Raw genomic sequence first — 22,344 nt, forward strand, 5'->3', positions numbered from 1 at the left:
GCAGTTGCGCGTGCGCTGAAGGCCTGGTCAGCCCGCGGCAAGAGTTGAGGCGAGGGTACGAGGGCGAGCAGGTCAGCAAGCCAGGCTTCATGCGAGGTCGGCGCCTGCTCTTTTTAAAGAATAGATTTTAGTGAGTATCCTGGCCAAGGCCAATTTGATTAGGCGCGAAGAACCCCTATAAGAAAGAGCCAGGCCGCGCCTGGGAGGTCCTTGGGTCTGAGGTAATAATAACTGGCAGCGGCCTATTTCTCTAGTGAGGTTGGTGCCTTTCTCTGAAGGGGATTTCGGGCCCAGTCCCCACTCCGCAGCCGCCTCCTGAGGCAGCCTTAGAAGCCCAGGGCGCATTTGGACACCCAGCGCAGGGCCTCGTTGTTAGGGCGGCGGCCTGAAGCTCAGGTCGGGGTAACCAGGTGAGCATGGATGGAAGCCAGGTAGGCCCCGAACTATGTCCAGATCCCCTTCCACGGGTGAGTGAGCAGGGCGGAGGTGAAGGAACCCCAGGGACAGTTCTTGCCGCCACACCACACCCAGCACGAAGCGCTGCCTCCTGCACAGATCCAGTCTTATGAGCCCCCCAGCTTCCCCTCACCACAGCCTCTTTAAAAAAAAAAAAACAACAAAGCTGCACACAAAAGCCATCATTCTGGTTCATAACCATTCTCTAGCTCAGGCTTAGGAGTTACTGTGAAAACATGACTTCTTTCATCGAAATATGTCTTGTCACATCATGTCTTAATGATTTGAATGAATTTCTTGTTTTCAGATGCCTGACTGAATCTAGGAAGTAAGTATCAATATTTGAGTCATAGCTATCAGTGAGATCTCTCTATTCAGCTACTCACGTCCTTGAATCTTGGCATCTGGGAAAAGTATACTTGACCCTACGTCCTTGACTTTTCTGAACTTTAATTCCTTAATCTGCAGATAGTAAACCTACCACAATATCCAACAGCCTACCTAGAATGTCTAGATATCTTGTGGGCACCTTAAGATTGAGCATATCCAAAAATGGACTCACTTATCTTACCCTCAAAAACTTACATTCTAAGGCTCCTTTTTTGGCAGGTAGGGGGGTGGGAGGGTAGGAGGTGGGGGGTGGGGGGAGGGGAGGTAGGAGGTGGGGGTGGGGGGATGGGAGGTGGGGGGATGGGAGGTGGGGGGTGGGGGGATGGGAGGTGGGGGGGTGGGAAGTATCTTTATTTTTCAATTGTTTGTTCAAGCAGCTCACAATCATCCTTGTCTGGACTTCTTCCTTACCCTGTCAGGTCACCAAATCATGACTAGACATCTTGTAAACCAGACCACTTTTCATCTCCACTCTCATCACTATAAACCAGGCTATTATCAGCTTCTGCCAGGAACCACAGGAGTCTCCTAACTGAGCCTCTTTCATCTGTTCTGGTTCTGAGTTATTTCCTACATTACAATCAGAGGGATTGTTTTGATTTTTTGGTTTGTTTGTTTGTTTTAAAACCCGCAGCCATGTGATCATGTCATCTCTTTATTATGCCCTTCAGTGCCTTCTGATTGCTCTTTGGATAGACTTCACAGTTCATAGCCTGGCCATTGAGGAAGGCCCTCTTTCCTTCTCTATCTGTATTTTCTCCCTGGATGATCTTACTGTTCCAATAGCTTCCAATACCATCTAAACACTGATAACTGAAGTTTATATTTCTATCCTGATTTCCACTCCTTGCGTACCGAGAGATCACTCCCTTGACACATCCACTGGGATATCTAACAGGCCTCTCACACTTACCCAAAACAGAACAGAAAGAGAATGGCAAATCTTTTTTTTTCTTTTTTATGGCACCAAGCAGCTTGTGGGATCTTAGTTCCCCTGCCAGAGATTGAACTCGAGCCCTTGGCAGTGAAAGCCTGGAGTCCTAACTGCTGGACTGCTAGAGAATTCCCTAGAATTCCCTAGAATGGAAAATCTTTTTCTTCAGAATTCTTCTCCATCTCAGTAAAGGGTGTTTACCATTACCTGTCTAATAGCATAGGCCAAAATCAAGAGCCATTCTTGATTGCCGCATCTAGTCCATCGGTCTAAAATATACCTCAAATCTAAGTAGTTACTGACTACTAAGACCTCAAAGTCCAAATCTGAAGCATCTTTCTGCTGGACTGCTACAACTCTTCAGTTCATCTTTCTCTTTGCAGCCAGAGTACTGTTTCTAAAAGCATAAGTCAAATAATCACAATTCTTTTTAGGAGACCTGGGTTCGATCCCTGGGTTGGGAAGATCCACTGGAAAAGGGAAAGGCTACCCACTCCAGTATTCTGGCCTGGAGAATTCCATGGACTGTATAGTCCATGGTGTCACAAAAAGTCAGACACAACTGAGCGACTTTCACTTTCACTAGCATAAAATCGCAACTCTGCAATGGCTGGCAGCCTTTATATGATCTGGCTCTTGCTTAGCTCTCTGATCTCATTTCTTTCTACTCAGTTTTCATTCTCTGTGCTCCAGTCACACTGACCTTTCTATCATTTAACTACCAATCATCACAGGGCATCTGTGCTGGTTTTTTCCTGCTTGGAATGCTTTCCCCCTTGACTTTGTTGTTTCGCTTTCCACTAAGGCCATAACTCAGTCGTGATCTCTTCTGAAAGACCTTCGCTGGCCACACTAAAGCGGTCTCCCAGTCACTCTCTACTACAAAACTCTGTTTTATTTTCTTCATAATACTTACAATATTTCAAATTACATTGATTTATTTATATGTTTATTATTGCTCTCCAAACTTCCTGAAATCTAAGCTGTTAAAGACAAAGAATCATGTCTTTCTTATTCCCTGCTCTATCATTGCTGAAAGAAATGCCTGATATGTAGTAGGCTCTCAAATGTATGATGACTCACTTTTTATCTTTGTAGTCTTAGTTTGTCACACTTCTTGCCAACTGTGTTCAGAAGTACTATACTTCTCCCTCTTGAAATGAAAGCAATCTCTCTCAACTGAGGACTGTTGTATCTGCTTTTCTTGTACGTACATCAGACCCCTTACCCACTCGCCATTTGTATCTTCCCCAACTCATACTCATCCTTCAAAAATGAGTCACTTACATAGAGTTCCCTGACTTCCATTCTAGGTTAGGATTCTCTGTCGTGTTCCTATGTCACCCTGTCCTTTTTTGTAGCAGTCATCATCCTTAAAATTATTTGTAAGCTCTTTGCAGGCAGTGACTGAGTTCTTATTATTCCCCACTTTATCTCCAGCACTTAAGTTTCTGGAACATAGTTGGTATGCAGATAATTGTGAACTGAATGAATAAATATTGAATGAATACAAGATTGAGAGGATCAAATCATATAAAAATTAGGAGAGCATTTAGCATGAAGTATAAGTTAGCTGAATCTGCCCTGCCTACTTCAATAGATGTTTTTGAATCTTGTGAGATAGGGATAGATAGGAAAAGCATTGTATAAACTGAAAGTGCTTTTGTAAATGTAAGACTTCAGTCACCAGATCCTTATGGTCTGATGATCTTTCAAAGTGCTAAATATAATGTTTCTTAGCAGTTATGCCTGATTCTGTTATTTTAGAGTTATACTTAGGTGGTAAAATATAAAGATATAAAGAATTGAGGCTAATATTGAATCTAGGATAATTCATAAGGTAACTATATTCTTGACACCCTTAATTCAGTGGGACTATCTTGCTTTAACAATACATCTGTGTTTTAGTCTTGCTCTTGATGTATGACCTTGGTCAAATTAGATGATCTCCTCCTGTCAGGTTTATCTTTGTGTAAACCTAGTGAATATAATTTTTATCTTCCCAGTATCTCACCAGAATTAAAGGCAGTAAAATATTTCAGATTTCCTGTGTGAAATTTGCTATCTTTCTATAAAAAGTAAGTTTTTTTATTAACTATATTTCTTCAGAATCTACCATTTTTTCATGCCAAGAACAAAGCTGTATATTTTAGAAGCTTTCTTTTCACACTTTTGTCTGTCTTCTGTGACTAAGACCCTTGAGATATGTACATCAAGGACTCAAAGTTTATAGCTCAAAACTGCAAAAGATGCTTCTTTTTAGCTAAGGATATTCTCTCCACCATTTGCCCTTCTGAAAGTACTGATGCTTTTTTATCATTTTAAAATCTTTGCAGGTACTGCTTCAGGGCAATTCACCCAGTGGTGTAACCAAAAAATAAATATCCCTCATTGCCTGCAATTTTACATCCAAATGCTTTTAGGATTCCTGGGACTAGGATTTTTAGAGTTCTTCAGTGAATTCAGTGTGATGTGAATGCTAATAGGTTGATCTTCATGTGGTGGTTTAGTCGCTAAGTTGTGTCCAACTCTTGTGACCCCTTGGACTGTAGCCTGCCAGGCTCCTCTGTCCATGGGATTCTTGAGGCAAGAATCCTGGAGTGGGTTGCCATTTTCTTCTCCAAGTATCATGTAACAAGCCACAACTAATGGGCAGGGTGGTAAGATGAGATACCATTCTATTGCTTTTTCCAAGTAAGGAACACAGTCCTGGACCTATTGACCAAAGATAATTCTTCCATTAGCTTTTAGAATGGTTAAAATGAAAGTGGAAGAGCCATTTAGGTGTAAAGAGTAACTTAAGAAGTTGACTTAATCTCCTTTCTGCCCTATTGAGTCGTTCACTAAGGCCTTTTGATTTCGTTTCAGGACACCTTCCTATCCCTCTGTTAGAAGATTTAGTTACTTCTCCCCTCCCAAACAAAACAGAACAAAATCTGACACAGTTCCAGTTACAAATATATTTCTGAATAAATGCCAGTGGTGTTTTAAAGATTGTGTCTTACCAGAAAGAGTAGGTAGAAATCTAATGGGAAAGAATGACATCAGTAGGCATAGAAGTATCTTGGGTAGTCTTAGATCAGCTCTTCTTGTCCTATATCTTAACACTTGGATTTGTTTTGCTTTTAAAACGGCTATTCTTTATTGAGTAACCTATGCATAGAGCACTGCAATAAGCAATTATACATGCATTATTTCATTAATCATCCTAGTCACCCTGCAAGGTGAGGAAACTGAGAATAGTTCCTTTTGAAAATAGAGCTCAAAGACAAACAAATGTGAAAGAAACCTTTATATCCCAAGATATAATCCTAAGAAGCTTTAATCCGGAAATGCTGCATTTTGGCTTGATGTCTTTGTACCCAAATTGAGTTTGCCATCCAGATTTATGTGATAGACCAGGGTTATAGTTTAATAAAATGATCAGGCAATGTGTTATGGAAAATGTATCAGCCAAAGGATTCAACAATCTTGGGTGCTAATCCTGGTTCCATACTGAGTTATGTGACCTATAGGAGTCATTACCTTCTTTGATGAATTCACTTCCTTTTTATCTCCTCTAAAATGAAGGGCACTTTAGCTATAGGCAAGCATGAATCTCATTGGAAATATAGGCTTTCAGAGAGTTTGGATCTATTTCAGCAAAGGCAGGCAGACTTGTGAAACTAGCCAAGGACTTCTGAAGGTAGAAGGAGAAGCCAAGCTTCTGTCCTCAGTCTCAGTTCTAAAACTTGGATGTTGGATTCATAGCATGAGTGAGATTTCCCTGGTTTTTTTCTTTTGGCCCAAACTCATTAGTGGTCACAGAGCCTGTTATGTTAGACCTGCTCAGTAAATGTATTTTTAATGAATGTTTATGAAAGCTCTTTTATTAACACTGGAGGGTTTTCCCATCAAGTATCACCAGATATATTTAGTGCCAGTACTTCTGTATGATCTTCTCCTTCAGCTTCAGTAGTCATATCATTATCTTCATATTGCATTCAGCACTGATTCAAGTTCTGTGCGTTGACCAAATGTTTCTTTATGTGAGACAAATTACTAAAACCTTAAAAAATCTTTCCCTTTCTAACATCAGTGCCTATGTGTCATTTAAATCTATTATTGGAGATTTTCAAGGAAAGAGTCTTAATTGAGATTTGTCAGATTTTGTACTGATATTAAAGCTAAACACTTCTCTTGAGTTTGCTTTTCTAGTAAAGCATTAAGAGAGAAACTCTTCAAATCTATCAAAAGAGCTAATGTTAATATAATTACCCAGTGTTTATGAAGTGCTTTTTACAGCATTATTTCATTTAATCCTCACAGAAATTTCAGGGATAAGTGTATTCCCCTTTTAGAGATGTAGAAATTGAGAAATGAAAAGGCTAAGTGACTTGATTAAGGTCTAATGACTGATAAGAGGCAGAGCTAGGACTCAAGCCTTGGTCCTCCAATTCCAAATCCTATGTCTTTCCCACTATCCCATATTGCCTATAACTTCTCTTCTTTTGTTTTAAAGGCATCATGTTTTATGATCACCTAAAATTGGCTGAGAGTCTGACCTTTCATCTGTAAGATCTCATCAACTTAATGATATGTTCCTGGGACATAGTGTCACCATGACTGCGGTACTCATGTTGGAAAATAACCTTGTGAATCTTTGAACCACTGCTACTATGTGGTTGTTTGGGATTATGCTGTCTAATCTTTATTTGCAAATAGAGTAATTAGTGTGTGGTGTTTGTTTCTGAAGCAGGCAGTCAGCAATTAACAGGAACAGGCCCCAGCTAGAAGAGGATTGTTTTTACTTCTTTCAGCCAGCCAGCTGTAGCACAGCACATGAAGTTTCCTCTCTGGATTGTCATTTCCAGCAAATGTTCTTCATTTCCTTTTCTCTGATGGCCCCAGTCCTCAGTCTGTGGTGAGAGGTGATTGCATTGTAGAAGAACCCTCTGAATAATTAAGGGCTCAGCTTTTGTGGCAGCAACCTAAGTCTCATCAGGTGGTCCCTGCCTACTTGGTAAAGTCATCTAGCACCAAAAACACTATCAAATCTAGTGTGGGTTCTTGCCATGCCTAGGGCAGGAAGAATGTGCAAGTTTTTCTCAGAATGTGAACAGTATTTCCCCTCTGGTAACTTTTCAGTTGGCACCAACTCTTTCTTTTCACTTTTGAGTGCAGTTCTAGTCTAAATAGACTCGGGTTGTGGCTTCAGCCTCCTGTCGTTCTAATCCCAAGCAGCCAAGAGCAGACACTGGGATATCTGTTTACTGGCAGCCCCAGACTTGAACTTTGGAAATTGTGGGAAATGCCATTCTTTGGGCACATAGATCTTCCAGTTGTACATATTAGAGCTCTCCCTGCTGAGCAGGCGTGGAATCAGGATAGTATGGAGGAAAGAATAATGAAAATAGTTCTTTATGTGTGTATAATATGTTAGTACTTGCAAAATGATTTTATAGTCATTATCTTTTTTTTTTTTTTTGCCTTCCAATAACCCCAGGAAGCAGGGTGGAAAAGTGGTAAAGACCATCAAGTCTCAATTAACACTGCCTCAGTTTGAATCCCAGTTCCAAAATTCATAGCCATAGAAAACTTACTTCATGTCTCAGTGCTTCAATTTCCTCATCTATCAAATTTAGACTACTTACTTCAGAGGCTTTTTGTGAGAATTAAGTAATATCTATATATAAGGCACTTAGAAAGGGGTATGACAAAAAATTGTTGTCAGTTGTTATACGCATAAGTTGTTATTATTGTATAAATAATAAAACCAAGGCCCAGAGAAACTATGTAGAGATATGGAACTGAGATTAAAACATAAATTATTCTTACTTTGTGCTTGTTCTGTCTACCTTAGCTCAGCTGCCTCTGAAATCAATACCTTGCATTGTATATAGGTAGATTTGATCCTAGAAACTCTGGACCTTTTACTCTCATTATTAATTATTTAAACTTCCATATGAAGAGACAGGAAGTACAAGGCTTATTATTTCTACTTTACAAATAAAAAGAGGCATAGAAAAGTCCTCTGAGTGCATACCAAGTGCTCTCTTGGAGTAGAAGAGGCATGCCATACTTCTTTTTCCATTTCTTCTTCTGAGTTTCCCACAGAGAGACCCTTAAGTGAGTAGAGATTCTGGAATAGGCAAAGTAAAACTAGTAAGTGCTAGGAGAATAGGGGGCACTCTTGTGGCACAGGGTACTCTCATAAGTGGTGAAGAAGAATAGTTGAGATGTAGGGAAGATAAGGCATTCCTTGGCAAGACTTTAAAGCATTAGTATACATCCTTATTTACTGCATTGGCTATAGCAGGAAGGTGTGCTAATTCCTAAACGTCATAGAAAATTAACACCAGAGGTGTTCCCAATTGCCTGTTATTGGTGCATCCTTTGAACTGTTTCATTATTTGATTTGAGCCCTCTTCCCACTGGCCTAGATTCCACAGAAAATGGGGGCAAGAGATGAGAATAGATTCAAGAGATATTTGAGAGATAGATTTAATCCTAACAAAACCCTGTTATCATCAGATGTTAGTATCATTAGTCTCATGGAAGAGAAGTAATTTGTACAAGGTCATAAGGTAAACAGCAAAACTTTAGCTTAGGTCTTCTGACTTCAAGTATAAAGATTATCTCAGAATATCGTGTATCCTCCCCATGCAGGTGGGGAAATGGTCCAGGTAATTAATATTAGAACTGAGCCTGGGACATAGGCAGTGATACTGAGAACTGGACATCATACTGATGAAGAGATGCTACAGATTGGGCAGGCTTTATTTCCCATACATAAGGAAACATATTTAGCTTTTTAGTAATTCTTTAATACTTCTGTTTTATTTAGGTTACTGTTTGGAAGCAATGAGTTTAAAACCTTTCACCTACCCATTTCCAGAGACGAGATTTCTTCATGCAGGACCCAACTTGTATAAATTCAAACTTAGATATGGCAACAGCATCAGGTAATTTTAAAACTAGGAGGGTAGCCTTTACAAATACAGGTTAATACATTCCCATAGGTCATTCCTTCTCTGCCTTCACCAAGTCCAGGAGACTGGCTGAAGCAGCACTTTGTAGCTCTCTTTTCCAGGTATTTTATGTTCTATATATTTATTATTCATATAAGTTTTTAAATTAGTAATAGCATACCTTTGGGGCAGTGGTTCTCAAATTATCTCAGGACCCCTTTGCACTCTTAAAATTGAGGCTTCCAACAAGTTTTTGATTAAATGAGTCATACCTATCAATATTTATCATATAAAAATCAAAAGAAAAATTTTAAGTAATTACTTATTAATTTAAAATACTATAACATTTTATTTAAAATAGCTATATTTTTAAAAATTAATAAGATTGGCATTATTTATATTCCTAGGACTACCCCAGGAATGCAAGGATAGTTCAGTATACAAAAATCAATCAATATAATACACCACATTAATAGAAGAGAAAAAAGACCACATGACCATCTCAATGGATGCAGAAAAGGCGTTTGACCAAATTTAGCACCCTTTCATGATAAAAATACTCAATCTAGGAATAGAAGGGAGCTTCCTCAATATAAAGTCTATATGTGAAAAACCCACAGCTAACAACATACTCAATGGTGAAAAACTTAAGCTTTTTCCTTAAGATCAGGAACAAGATAAGGATGCTCACTTTCATCACTTCGGTTCATCATAATACTAAAGTTCTAGCCAAAGCAATTAGTCAAGAAAAAGAAATAAAATGCATACAAATTGGAAAGGAAGAAGTGAAACTATCTCTGTTTGCAGATGACATGATCTTTTTTTTTTTTTTTCTTTTTTGGCTGCACCACATGGCTTGTGAGATCTTAGTTCCACAACTAGGGATTGAGCTTGAGTTTTGGCAGCAAAAGCATGGAGTCCTAACCACTAGACTGCCAGGGAATTCCTGACATGATCTTATATGTGGAAAAACCTAAAGAATCCACACAAACCAACAAAAGGCTGTTAAACCTTATCAATAAATTCAGCAAAGTTATACTAAATCAACATCAGTTGATTTGTATACACTAGCAGTAAACTAGCAGTAATTTATGAAAAGAAAATTAAGAAAACAATTTTGCTTACAGTAGTATCTAAAAGAAAAAATTCTTAGCAATAAATTTAACCAATGAAGTACAAGACTCGCACACTGAAAACTAAAAAATATTTCTAAGAGAAATTAAAGGAGACCTAAATAGAAAGACCTCTGTGGGAGTTCGATGGTGATCTAGTGGTTAGGACCCAGCACTTCCACTGTCAGAGCTGGGTTTAATCCCTGGTCAGGGAATTTAAGATTCCACAAGCCATGCAGAGAGGCCAAAAAAATTAATTAATTAATTAGAAAGATATCTGTGTTCATGGATTAGAAGACTTAATATTGTTAAGATGGGAATTCCCTGGCAGTCCAGTGGTTGGGACTCTGTGCTTTCACTGCCAGGGGCAGAGGTTTGATCCCTGGTTAGGGAACTATATATTGTTAAGATGAAAATGGTACTCAAGCAATCAGCAGATTCAATGTAATCCCTAGCAAAATCCCAATGGCGCTTTTTTTGCAAATGTACAAACCCAACCTAAAATTCATATGGAATTTCAAGGGATCCCAAATAGCCAGAACAATCTTGGAAAAGAACAAATTTGGAGTACTCATACTTGCCAATTAAAAAACTTCTTACAAAGCTGCAAGTAATCAAAAAGTGTGGTACTGCATAAGAACAAACATATAGACCAATAAACAGTGTAGAATTGAGAGCCCAGAAATAAAACCTCACTAATATCTATGGTTAATTGATTTTTTACTAGAATGCCAAGAGCATTCGATGGGAAAGAATGGTTTCTTTAACAAATGGTTCTGGAAAAACTGGATATCCACATGCAGAAGAATAAAGTTAGACCCTTATCTTACACGATATACTATACTTAACTAAAAATGGATCAAAGAACTAAATAAGAGCTAAAACTAAAACTCTTAGAAGAAAACATAGGGGCAAATCTTTATGACTTTGGATTTGGCAGTGGTTTCTTAAATACAACACCAAACACACAGGCCTCAAAAGAAATTAGATAAATTGGACTTAGTTGATTTTATAAAATTTGTATGTCTAAGAACCCTGCTAACAGAGTGAAAAGGAAAACCACAGATGAGAGGAGATATTTGCAAATCATATATCTGATAAGAGCTTAATATCCAGAATATATAAAGAACTACAACTCAACAACAAAAAGATAAGCAATCTGACTGAAAATGGACAAAGGACTTGAATAGACATTTCTCTAAAGAAGATATACAAATGGCCAGTAAGCACATGAAAAGATGCTCAATGTCTTTAGTCACTAGGAAAATGCAAGTCAAAATTTCAGTGGTATACCACTTCACACCTACTAGGATAGCTGTAATTAAAAAATAAAACAACAGTTATTGATAAGGATGTGGAGAAATTGGAACCTTCATACATTGCTGGTGGGAATGTAAAATGATGCAGCTACTAAACATAAAATTACCATATGACCCAGCAATTTCATTCCTAGGTATATGCCAGTCACAACAGGGCAAATCTTGTATGATTCTGCTTATATGAAATATTAAAATAGGAAAACTCATAGAGACAGGCTGGGTGGAGGGAAGAATGAGGAGTTATTGTTTAAAGAGCACAGTGTTTCTGTTTGTGGAAATAAGTTTTAGAAATAAGAGTAGTGCTGACTGCAAGCCATGGTTTTGAATGTAATATTGTATGGAAAAACCTGAATGAAATTTTTGGCCAACCCGTTAATTATTGCCACTGAATTATATACTTAAAAATAGTTAAAATGGAAAAGTTGAGGTTATGTGTATTTTACCACTACTTTTAAATGTATAATATTAATTTTAAAATAATGATATACCTATTAAGTTTTAATATATTTTTATTAAAAATAACTATATACTCCATCCAGTTTTTTTGCCTGGAGAATCCCATGGACAGAGGAGCCTGACAAGCTACAGTCCATGGAGTGGCAAAAGAATCAAACACAAATTTGTGACTAAACCATATTTTCCAAAGCAAAACATTAATGGGAGGATTGACATCACATTAAATTTCTGCAAATCTCATTAATCTCTGGCTTAATAAAAAACTGCTAGATTATCGTATTTGCTTTTACATTTAATCTGTTGTGAATTTTTTCTTTTGGTTGAATTACATGAAAAATTTGGCTTTACATGTATATGTAGCCTTACATATATTTGCCAACAAAGGTCCATATAGTCAAAGCTGTGGTTTTTCCAGTAGTCACGTATACATGTGAGAATTGGACCATAAAGAAGGCTAAGCACCGAAGAATTGATGCTTTCAAACTGTAGTTCTGGAGAAGACTCTTGAGAGTCCCTTGGACAGCAAGGAGATCAAACAAGTCAATCCTAAAGGAAATCAACTCTGAATATTTATTGGAAGGACTGATGCTGAAGCTGAAGCTCTAATCCTTTGGCCACCTGATATGAAGAGCCAACTCATTGGAAAAGATCCCGATGCTGGGAAAGATTGAGGGCAGGAGAAGAAGGAGCAACAGAGGTGGTTGGATGGCATCATTGACTCAGTGGACATGAGTTTGAGCAAACTTCAGGAGATGGTGAAAGACAGGGAAGCCGGCATGCTGCAGTCCATGGGATTGCAAAGAGTTGAATACTACTGATCAACTGAACAACAAATATTTGTAGTAAGGAAAGGTAGGAATACATTAATAGGCTTCTCAGATCATTGTGGATATTCTTCCTTGGCCCTGCATCAAAACTTGACAAGTAATAGTTGTTTATTTTGTTTCTTTTTTATTTTAATTTTTATTATTTTTTTAAATTAAAAAAAAAATTTTTTTATTTTGGCTGCACTGCGCAACTTGTGGGATCTCAGTTCCAGGACCAGGGATTGAACCCCAGGCCATAGTCATGAAAGTACCAAGTCCTAACCACTAGACCACCAGGAAACTCCATTTCATTTTTTTTAAATATAGTAGTTTTTTAAAGGTTAGTTGTAATGTGGAATCTGAAATCATATCACTGTACTTTTTGAACTCTGCAACATTAAAATCCATTGGTCTATCTTGTTCTTTGAAAGCTGATCTATCTTTTACCTAGAATGATTTTGTAAACTGAAGTGTTTCTATGGTCGCTTGGAAAATATTGTTTCACTAGCTTATGCAGATTGTTCAACTGTCAACACACTTCATTATACAGTATATTATATATATATAATGTATATATAGTATACATTATACTTCATCAAAGAGCATATTTGCTAATATCACTACCAATCTTATCAGAAAAATGTCTAAGTATTTTGAAGTTGTCAACCCCATAGTGGTGGATAAAAGTTTTCCAAAATTCGAAATTTTGTTTGAAATCCAATAATTTATCCTTAATAACAAATACTGTCAGTTTTATTGATAAGCTCACTGTTCACTTTTGAGAAAATGTCTGTCACATTCCCAAGTCTGAATAAGCACCGTAGTTTATCTGTCAGTTGATCAGTCAAGTAAAATATGAAAAAGCAAGTGGTTCAGTTTGCAACTTAAACAGTCATGCAGGCACGTCTCCTCAAGAAAACCATCATCTTCTGGTATGCCGCAGAAACGCTTTATCCATACTTCCTGTTTTATCACATAATATATTAAAAATGCATTATTTGGGGGGGTGAGATTTATAGAATTATTAAGGTTTTACTTCTTCCTCTAAGAGATTAAATGGAATTGGAATTTTTTTTCCTGTGTGGTGGTAAAGATGGCTATAATTGCTAGTACAGTTTAGTGCAACTGACTAAATCTGTGCTAAGGCACCAGCATTTTCACCACCACAGATTTTGCACTACTGATACAAATGTCAACATGGTGAAAAAGGCAAGTAATATCTTAGTATTATTATGAAACTAGTTTTGCCCTTGGAGATTCCTTGAAAGGGTCTTGAGGACCCCTGGAGGTCCGCAGATTGCACTTGTACTACTGGTCTAATCAATTATTAACTTTAACGATGGAAATGTCAAGTTTTGGCAGGGTAATGGAGAAAATATTTTGGTACAGCCTTGTACCAGTCTTCAGTTTACACCACCTAGTGAGCTCTTCTTCCCTTGAGTGCTGGGTCAGCACACACAGTTATTATTTAGTTATGTTCCCTTAGCTCATTGGAAATGTCATTTTTACTACAGTCTGTTGTCTCCAGAGCTTTTCTTCTTGGCTTACTTACTTCTTGTCTGTTTACCTTCTAGAGGGGAAGAGGTAGAAAACAAGGAAGTCATCGTCCAGGAGCTGGAGGTAGGGAAAGAACCAGATAACTTCTGGGAATGTTGTTTTTTAAGCCAAGGATGCATCCCTATTTAGATTTTAGTTGTTTCCTACAAACTGAGTCACAGTCTCTGCTTGATTACTTGACTTCTGCCTGCCACATTTCCTCTGCAGAGAAAGGTTACTGTTTTTCCAGGGAAATTAAAGCCTATACTCTTTCTCAATTTTCCTAGTTGAAGTGTCAGCACCTTTGAGGCTAAGAGTTGTTTTGTTTCCACTAGAGTTCCCAGCCATGGGCAGCTGTCTTTTGTGGCAGCTGGCATAGAGAAAGCATCCGGAGGACTGCTGCCCTCCAGGGCTCTGGGAAACCTCACCATCCCAACCACTGCCTGGTACTTGACGTTCAGGAAACTCAACTGTAAATACACAGACAAAGCTGCTGTGTCTTCATTTTAATTGGAAACATTTGCATCTGCTATATTTCCACTTCGTTTTCATTCCTTTCCTACCCAACTCTAATGGCTTTAGATTCTCCCACAAGAAGAAGACAAAGAAGGTGGACAAATTTGTAAACTGGTGAAAGCATTGGACAAGGAATTGGAGTTCTGGGGGCTGGCCCTGGTTTCTAGTCCTGGCTGAGCCACTAAAAAATGTGTGAGCCTTAGCAAATCACTTATCTCTCTGGGTCTTATTTGCCTCATTCATAATATGAGAGTTTTAAACAAGTGTATTCTTTTCTAACTTCATGACTGAGTGATCTATGACTGTTGTGATTTATAAAGACATATGCTGCCACATTTCAAAGAATTTGAATATAATTACATACACAGATGCAAAACTGTGAAACCGAAAAGTTGAGTCAAAGCCTTAAAGGTACTCTTTAGCTATGTGTTGAAAAATACATTAGGATCTTTGAGGACCTCAGAGGCATCATTATAAGTAACAATTATTTTAATATAGGACCATGACAGTTTTCTGCTTATTTTAATTATGAGTAGAGCAAAATTTATTTCACTTAATATGGGCAGAGAAAAGCTCAAGGCAGTAAAGTATTGCGAACATAGTCTTTAGAACCAATGAAACCTGGATTTGAACTCTAGTTCTGGCTTCACAGTATGGTTTTGGGGAAATTTGTCTTCCTTATCTGAGTCTGTTTCCTTACCTGTCAGTAAGATTGATAAATAATGTCAGTTTTCAGGATTGTAGTGAGGATTAGAAATAGATGTATGCAGTTCTTGCTGCACAGTAGTTCATCTAATGGTAGCTAGAGAACACTTATATACACTTATAATCATATAAAAATATTGTTTTTTTTAAACATTTATTGATTTATTTGGCTGCACCGGGTCTTAATTGCAGGATCTTCAGTCTTTGTTGCAGCATGTGAACTCTTTGTTGCAGCATGCAGAATCTAGTTCCCTGACCAGGGATCAAAACCAGGCCTCCTGCAATGAGAGTGTGGAGTCTTAGCCACTGGACCACCAGGGAATTCCCTAAAACTTTTTGAAGTGCTTTTTATATGTTCTTTTTTTTTTTTTTCACTCTCACTAGTTTTGAAGCAGAAGTTATCCTTTGTCATTCACTTAGAAAACATATATTGATAAGCAGTTTAGTCTAATGGTTAGGAGTGTAAGCTCTGGAGCCCCACTGCCTGGATTCATGTCTTAACTCCATGATTACTATCTATGTAGCCTTCCATAAGTACCTCTCTCTGTCTTAGTTTCCTCATCGGTAAAATGAGGATAATAGAAATCTTTTATCTTAAAAGGTTCTTGAGTAGTGGTGAGTGCTCGGTCATGTCCGACTCTTTGCCCATATACTAATAAGCATAGGTTAATTAGAGACTAAACAATTAAGATTTAAAGAGAGTAGAAGAAAAGGTTTGACATAAGCAAAAGCAAAATAAGTACATATAACTAAATATCAATATTATTCATTGGGGCTTTCCTGGTGGCTTAGATGGTAAAGAATCCGCCTGCAATGGGGTTCAATCCCTGGCTCGACTGGCCCAAGCTCCAGCTTTCCTCCAGTGGAAGCTTGTGCGCCCCTCAGAAGCGACCCTGGCCAATGTCGCCACAGAGCCGAGGCAGTGTTGTCGGGGCTAATGTGAAATCTCTTCCCGTGGCGCAGATCCTCCGGCTCCGCAGTGCCAGCTCGGACAGATTGAAGTCTCTGTGGCTTTGGTGACCCTGCTTAAGCATTTCCACCGTGTCCCAGCTCTGCTCTCTGCCTGCCTCCCACTGCAGCCCCCCCTCACCTGGCTTGGGGAGGGGGGCAGTGCCCCAAGGCCAGGGGCTTTTGCTCAGGAAAGATGTCAGACTTCCTGGGGTCATCAGGCTTTGAGCTCTACCAGGGTCCAGCTGACCTGGGATTCCAGATGTTGCCCAGAGATGCACCTCATCCCATGCCTCAGGAAGGGCTAGGGAGCAATTTTGTTATTGTATTAACTTGACTCAGTTAACTCACTTGAGAAACTAACCAATTTTTACTTTCTGTCTAGAATGATGTATGTGTAGGAGAGTGAGCCGTAATGCTCCCAAAGTGCCTTGTTTTCTCTGATATAAATATATTTATAAGGACCTGGTCCGGTGGATTATTCTTGGGTATGTTTGCCACATGAAGATGTTAGGGACTGGGCTTGTATGTCGTGAGGGTACAGCCTGAAGATGGGGCCCCTTCCCCTGAAGATGGGACAGGAGCTGCAACTGAGATCTGAGCAGCGGGGCTGAGCCAAACCCCTGAAGTGACCCTTTCCTCTTCACCCTGCTCCTCTCAGGTCCTTAGAAGAGAAGGACATCCAGTTTTTCAAAGTCCTATGCCTCCAAGCCTGGTCTCACTTGAGTCCCTGCCAGGTTCATGTGTGTAACACGTTAGCACCCCAAGTGACCTGAAGATTCTAGGTAATTGTTTTATGTATACTTGCAAATACATAAATGCCAACATTAAAAAAAAAAGAAAATCCCTGGCTCGAGAAGATCCCCTGGAGTAGGGAATGGCTACCCACTCCACTCTATCCTTGCCTGGAGAATTTCATGGACAGAGGAGCCTGGTGGGCTGCAATCCATAGAGTCATAGAGAGTCCAACAGAACTGAGCAACAAATCCAGTATCTATTTGTTGAGGACCTGTTATGCTTTATCCACTATGGTAGAGAAGGAATGCTAAGATAAATCAGGTATATATTCTACTTCAAGAAGATTTCATAGTAAAGAAAATAAAAATATGTACATGGAGGGAATTCTCTGGCAATCCAGTGGTTAGGACTCAGCACTTTCACTGCTGGGCCAGAGTTCAATCTCTGGTCAGGGAATTAAGATTTCACAAGCCTGGAGGCACAGAAGGAAAAAAAAAAAAAGATGCATGGAATATAGTAAAGGCCCAAGGCTAACTACTGTGAAATTTGAGACCTATAGTTAATTCAACTTGGGAAATCAGGGAAAATTTTGTGGAGGAGATGGCTTGAGTTGTGCCATAAAAGGATAGTAGAATTTAGTCATATGATGATGGACTAAAAGGGTATTTCAGGCAAGAGCAGAGAAGTGGAGAAGTGGAAGGTATATTCAGGGAACAGCAAGTAGTTGGACTTTAAAAAGAGTATAGGGTATGTGAAGAGCAGTGATAAAGATAAATTGATAGGTTGGCTGAAATTGTATTAAAGTTATTTCACATTTTTGTTTTTTCAGGATTCTATTCGTGCGGTCTTAGGAAACCTGGATAATTTACAGCCATTTGCTACAGAACACTTTATTGTATTTCCCTGTATCCTTTCTTTCCTGGGTGGAAATAAACTACAATTCACACTGTAGATTCAAGTGGAAGCAGCAAACCCATGCAGTTTGGAGGGTAGGTAAAGGAAAGGAGATGGAGTCTTTTCTCTAAAATAGTACTCAGGGATTCATACTGGCTACATCCTCACTCCTTAGCACATTTCCCAGATAAAAGCAAATGGGAAAGAGTGTCCCATCTGAAGTTCAAACATGGGGAAGCTGTCTTGGTCCCGTATCCATTTGTTTTCACTCTGTACGTGGAGATGAAATGGTTTAATGAAAACCTGTCACCAGGTAAGTAGAATGATGAAAGTGTAGGTGGAGAAGTAAAAGGGGGCGGTTGAACATCCACAGGTTAGCAGTGCTGAATGTGGTGAAATAGCCAGATTGAGCCCCCACACTGACGCTGCAGAAGTCAGGAGCATGTCCTCCAAGCTAGACTGCCTGGTTCAAATCATGGTGGATTTGCCACTTAAGAGTGTGTGACCTTAGATAAATTACTCAATCTTTGTATGCCTCCTTTGTGAAATGGTGAAAACTAATAATAGTCATTGAGTTGTTGAAAATATTAAATGTGTACTGGGAAATGGAAAGTACAGTGTGATTTAGGGTAATAACTCAATGAAAAATAACCTATGCTATAAATAATTCCATTTTAGAATATTTGATGACTTTCATCTTAGTAATATCTTAAAGATATCTCCTAATTTTTAATCTGTGGGGGCCATTGCTATTTTTAAAAATAGAGGGAGAAGGAGACATCTACCAGTTTTTTGGAAAAAAAATAAGTACAAAGGCATTATCTCAAAATACCTCAATTTGTTTGTCACTGATGCCACAAATTCCACCTTTTTTATTTCATAATAGGGATCATCCCCTTTTAAGTGACTTATCGTTATAATATTATCTGTATCAGACTTTTTAGCTTGTAGATGACAATAAAATAAGGGAGGAAAAAAGTTTGGAGACACAGTATTTCTAAGAAAAGTGATACCAGGTGAAAGGGAAAAGGGCACACACCAAAGTTTTATCTAGGACCAGTTCTAAGAAGTCATTGAAGAAACAGCCTTGCTTCATTATGATATTCAAATGTCCTATTGTAGGAAAATCAATGAACAGCAGTCCTCTTGGGTTGGTAAGTTTGCCTTTTCTGTATGAAATGAAAATTGCCTTTATTGCCTCTTATTATCTCACATCTTGCTCTTGACTCTTCCTTTTTGCCCCTTGGTTGTTGCCCAGATCTAATAAGAATTGTATACTTGAAAATTTTTTATCTTCTTGGCTAGATTTCTGAGACTTTGTCCTTACTTACAAAGCTGATGTTAAAAGCTGCCTTTGGCAATTTAAAGATGGGCAGTTCTCTTCACTGTGCCCTCATGTGAGCAACTCTGGAAAAAGAAGTCTCAGGAATCTGGTTCCTCTCTGAAGGTCCTGACAGAGAGGAAAGCAGCAAAAGCCATGCTGAAGAAACGAAAACGCAAAGAAGTGCCCAGCTCCCCAGCCAAGTCAGGGCTGGACAGGTCAGTGGTGTTGGGTGAGGCGCTAAACCCTGCATTCTAGTTAGGCCTTGCCCTCTGATGGGGCGAGTCACTCTGTCTCAGGGCTTCATTCATAGCTGCTTATTTGGGTGAGTGGACTAAGAGAAGGAAGCAAGTTGGTATTTGCAATGTAATTTGCAAATCTACTTCCTCAGCAAAGTAGAATTCTTCTGTTCATTATTCTCAGTGAGGACTGAGGGAATTCCCTGGTGGTCCAGTGGTTAGGACTCTGAGCTTCCACTGCAGGGGCCACAGGTTCCATCCCTGGGTGGGGAACTAAGATCTTGGTGGCTCGGGGGTAAAGAATCCACCTGCCAATGCAGGAGACGCAGGTCTGATCCCTGGGTTGGGAAGATCCCCTGAAGAAGGAAATGGCAACCCACTCGAGTGTTCTTGCCTGGGAAATCCCATGGATAGAGGAGGCTGACAGGCTGCAGTCCATGGTGTCTCAGAGTTGGACAGGACTGAGCAACTAAACAACAACAAGCCAAGCAGTGCAGCCAAAAAAGAGAAAGAAAAAAGATACTCAGAAGGCATAAGATGTGAAGTCCCACAGTATTATACATGAACATAGAGAAAGCCTCAAAAGAGTGAGAATGAATAAAATATAATCTTATTTTATGCAGTGAGTGGTATTTTTGTGCCTGCTCCCACTTTTTCTGCAGGTGTGGGTGGTTGTGTCTGCTGCATGTGGAGCCTGTGCAGCTTTTGGAACTCTACCTTAAGAGGCAGTACAGGCCGAAACATAGATATCTGTAAGGGGGTATGCCTCAATTACTGGCTGAGGTGCTACAAATTACGGGGAGTGTTGAGCACAACTCTTAACATGTTGAAGTTACTATTGTAGGGGCTACTTATTTCTTCTTTTGATTCTCTGTCAGGGACAGAATGAGTCAGTAAGACAATTCAGTTGTTCATATTAGCACCCACAGAGAGATGCTGGAATAATCCAAGGTGTGGTTTGCTCCCCAACCCAAAGTGCTTTCAGCTCAGGTTCACAGAAAGCAGCTGTTCTTTTCCTGGTATTATGTGAGCACCAAGACATACAAGGGCAGTGAGGACGTATGGGGCTGTGAGGGTAGACCATGAAGGAGCCGACCCCTACACTGTCCAAATGCACATGTCAGTGACGAGGTGGGAAATTCCTTTTCCAGACAGATGGGATGTGAGGGTGCTTAATTAGAGGTATGAAGTTTTGCTTGGTTCTGTTTGACTGAATTTTTCACGGAGATGGGGCCTCATATCTTCCCTTTCTCTGTGTTTTGATGTCCAACCAAGTATTTCAAAATCCTGCTGTCAATCACACTTTCCCTTTCTCAACCCCTAGATCCCCAAGTGTCTCAAATTGTGATTCTGCTGTGAATTAAAGCAGCACCCAAAGAGAATTTGGCCACACAATTTATTCTGCAGGCCAGGAGTGGCATAAAAATAGCCAATCTGCTGAAATATTCATCTGGGACACTTTTGCTTGAATGTGATGATGTTGCCGCTGCCAGTAATGTTTCTTGGGCTTTTTTCTCCCACTTTAGGGCCAAGATGGGGACTTCTAGTCAAGGGCTCAGCAAAAAGAAGCCCTCTGTGGAAACCAGGAGGGTATGCACCAAAATGGAGACTTCAAGACTCTTGGCTATTTCTGTTTGGTTACGAGTCAGGATTCCTGTTACCAGCACATCTTGGTCCTAAGTACAGACTGAATTCACTGTACTCATTCTCAGGTTTCCCTGTCTGCAGAACAACTTTCAGCCATCCACCCTTGCCACAGCCTGTCCTAAATGTAGCTGCATAATACACACATCGATGAATCCTTTTGTTAAAAAGCCTTCTCTTAAAGAGCTGCTTTTTTATACTCTGCAGTTGAAAAAGAAAATAGGTCTGTTGAGTTGAGGTGAGATCCAGTGTAGAATTTTTTTCCCGAAAGCTTTTTGCCCTCATCTGCACTGGAGTCTGAGTCTGGGAACATCTAATTTTTACAGACAAAATAGGTTTGTATCAGCACAGGATACTGGTAAAAGAAAACTTCATTTAGAGCAGTGATGGGTCAGCTTCAATAATACTTGATTCATTTTGTGAGGTCTGTTCTCCATTTAGATATTCATACATCTGCTACTCCTCCATTTTAGGGCTTCTTTCCCATAATAGTCCCTAAAATAATGCCCTTTTTCCTTGAAATAGCTGTTATTTGTGACTTTTCTTACTTCTCCACCATAGCTCCAAAGCAGCTCTGACCTTTATTTCCTAGCTCACCTCCCTCACCTTCCCAGGATCCAAAACATGATCAGTTATTGAGTAAACATTTACATATTCATTCATTCAGCAAACATTTATTGAGTATCTACTGTGTGCCAGGTACTAGCAAGCACACTCTCCCCTAAAAGTGCCGAAAGTATAAAGCTGGGCAGACAATTTATGATAAATGTGCTATGAACAGGAATAAAGAAAGCCCAGGGGACAAAGGGACTACAAAGCAGAACCTCACTGAGACCACGTGGATGTGAGAGAGAGTTCCCAGAGTAGCTCAGGGTAGCGCCAAGCACTTAGGCCAAGTGGAAAGAGTATAAGAGTACAGTGCTTCTGGTGACTGGACACCAACTCACCCGGTGCTTAGAGTACAGTGCTGACCTACTGGAGAGGTCAGCACAGGCTGCATCCTAAAAGGTCTTAAAGCCACCCTCAAGATCACAAGAATTCCCTAAAACATTTTTAAGCAGAAAACTGAAGTGATTTTCATTTCTAAACAATTCTGTCCCCTGTTTGCCAGGCATTGCGTTAGGTGCTGGGGTGCATACAAACATATAAAATCTAGTTTTTTTTCCCAGGAGTTTACCATTTAGTTGGAGTAGAGTGAACCCTTAAAGATGAAGACTTCTGCCTCTGTGGGCAGGGGCAGGGTACAGAGCCACGTTATACCCATGGCCAACTGGCCCATGGAGTGATTTTAGCAGATGGTTTCCCTCTATACTCTCATCCTTTCAAGAGGGAAGAAGAAGAATTTAGAAAGTACAAGAAGAGTACATGAAGCTCTGGAGA

General features: G+C 39.5%; 1 protein-coding gene across 10 annotated transcripts in view; it reads left to right on the top strand.

Moving 5' to 3' along the window:
* The window catches only part of MAJIN (membrane anchored junction protein), a 26,413-nt gene continuing 4,069 nt past the window's right edge, over nt 1-22,344 (top strand). Inside the window, exons 1-9 of one of the 10 annotated variants that reach the window (XM_081532539.1) lie at nt 1-410; nt 764-784; nt 8,607-8,724; nt 13,998-14,043; nt 17,696-17,771; nt 17,948-18,073; nt 18,883-18,914; nt 19,208-19,299; nt 20,847-20,910. In XM_081532539.1, coding sequence (XP_081388665.1) covers nt 8,624-8,724; nt 13,998-14,043; nt 17,696-17,771; nt 17,948-18,073; nt 18,883-18,914; nt 19,208-19,299; nt 20,847-20,910 — 537 coding nt within the window. In that variant the 5' untranslated portion in view covers nt 1-410; nt 764-784; nt 8,607-8,623. The remainder of the gene's footprint in view (nt 411-763; nt 785-8,606; nt 8,725-13,997; nt 14,044-17,695; nt 17,772-17,947; nt 18,074-18,882; nt 18,915-19,207; nt 19,300-20,846; nt 20,911-22,344) is intronic. The other 9 variants (XM_081532538.1, XM_081532536.1, XR_014066296.1 and 6 more) reach the window with 9 other exon arrangements.

The sequence above is a fragment of the Giraffa tippelskirchi genome, chromosome 10 (genome assembly GCF_054371585.1).
Source record: "Giraffa tippelskirchi isolate mGirTip1 chromosome 10, T2T-mGirTip1v1.2.pri, whole genome shotgun sequence".
NCBI lineage: Eukaryota > Metazoa > Chordata > Mammalia > Artiodactyla > Giraffidae > Giraffa > Giraffa tippelskirchi.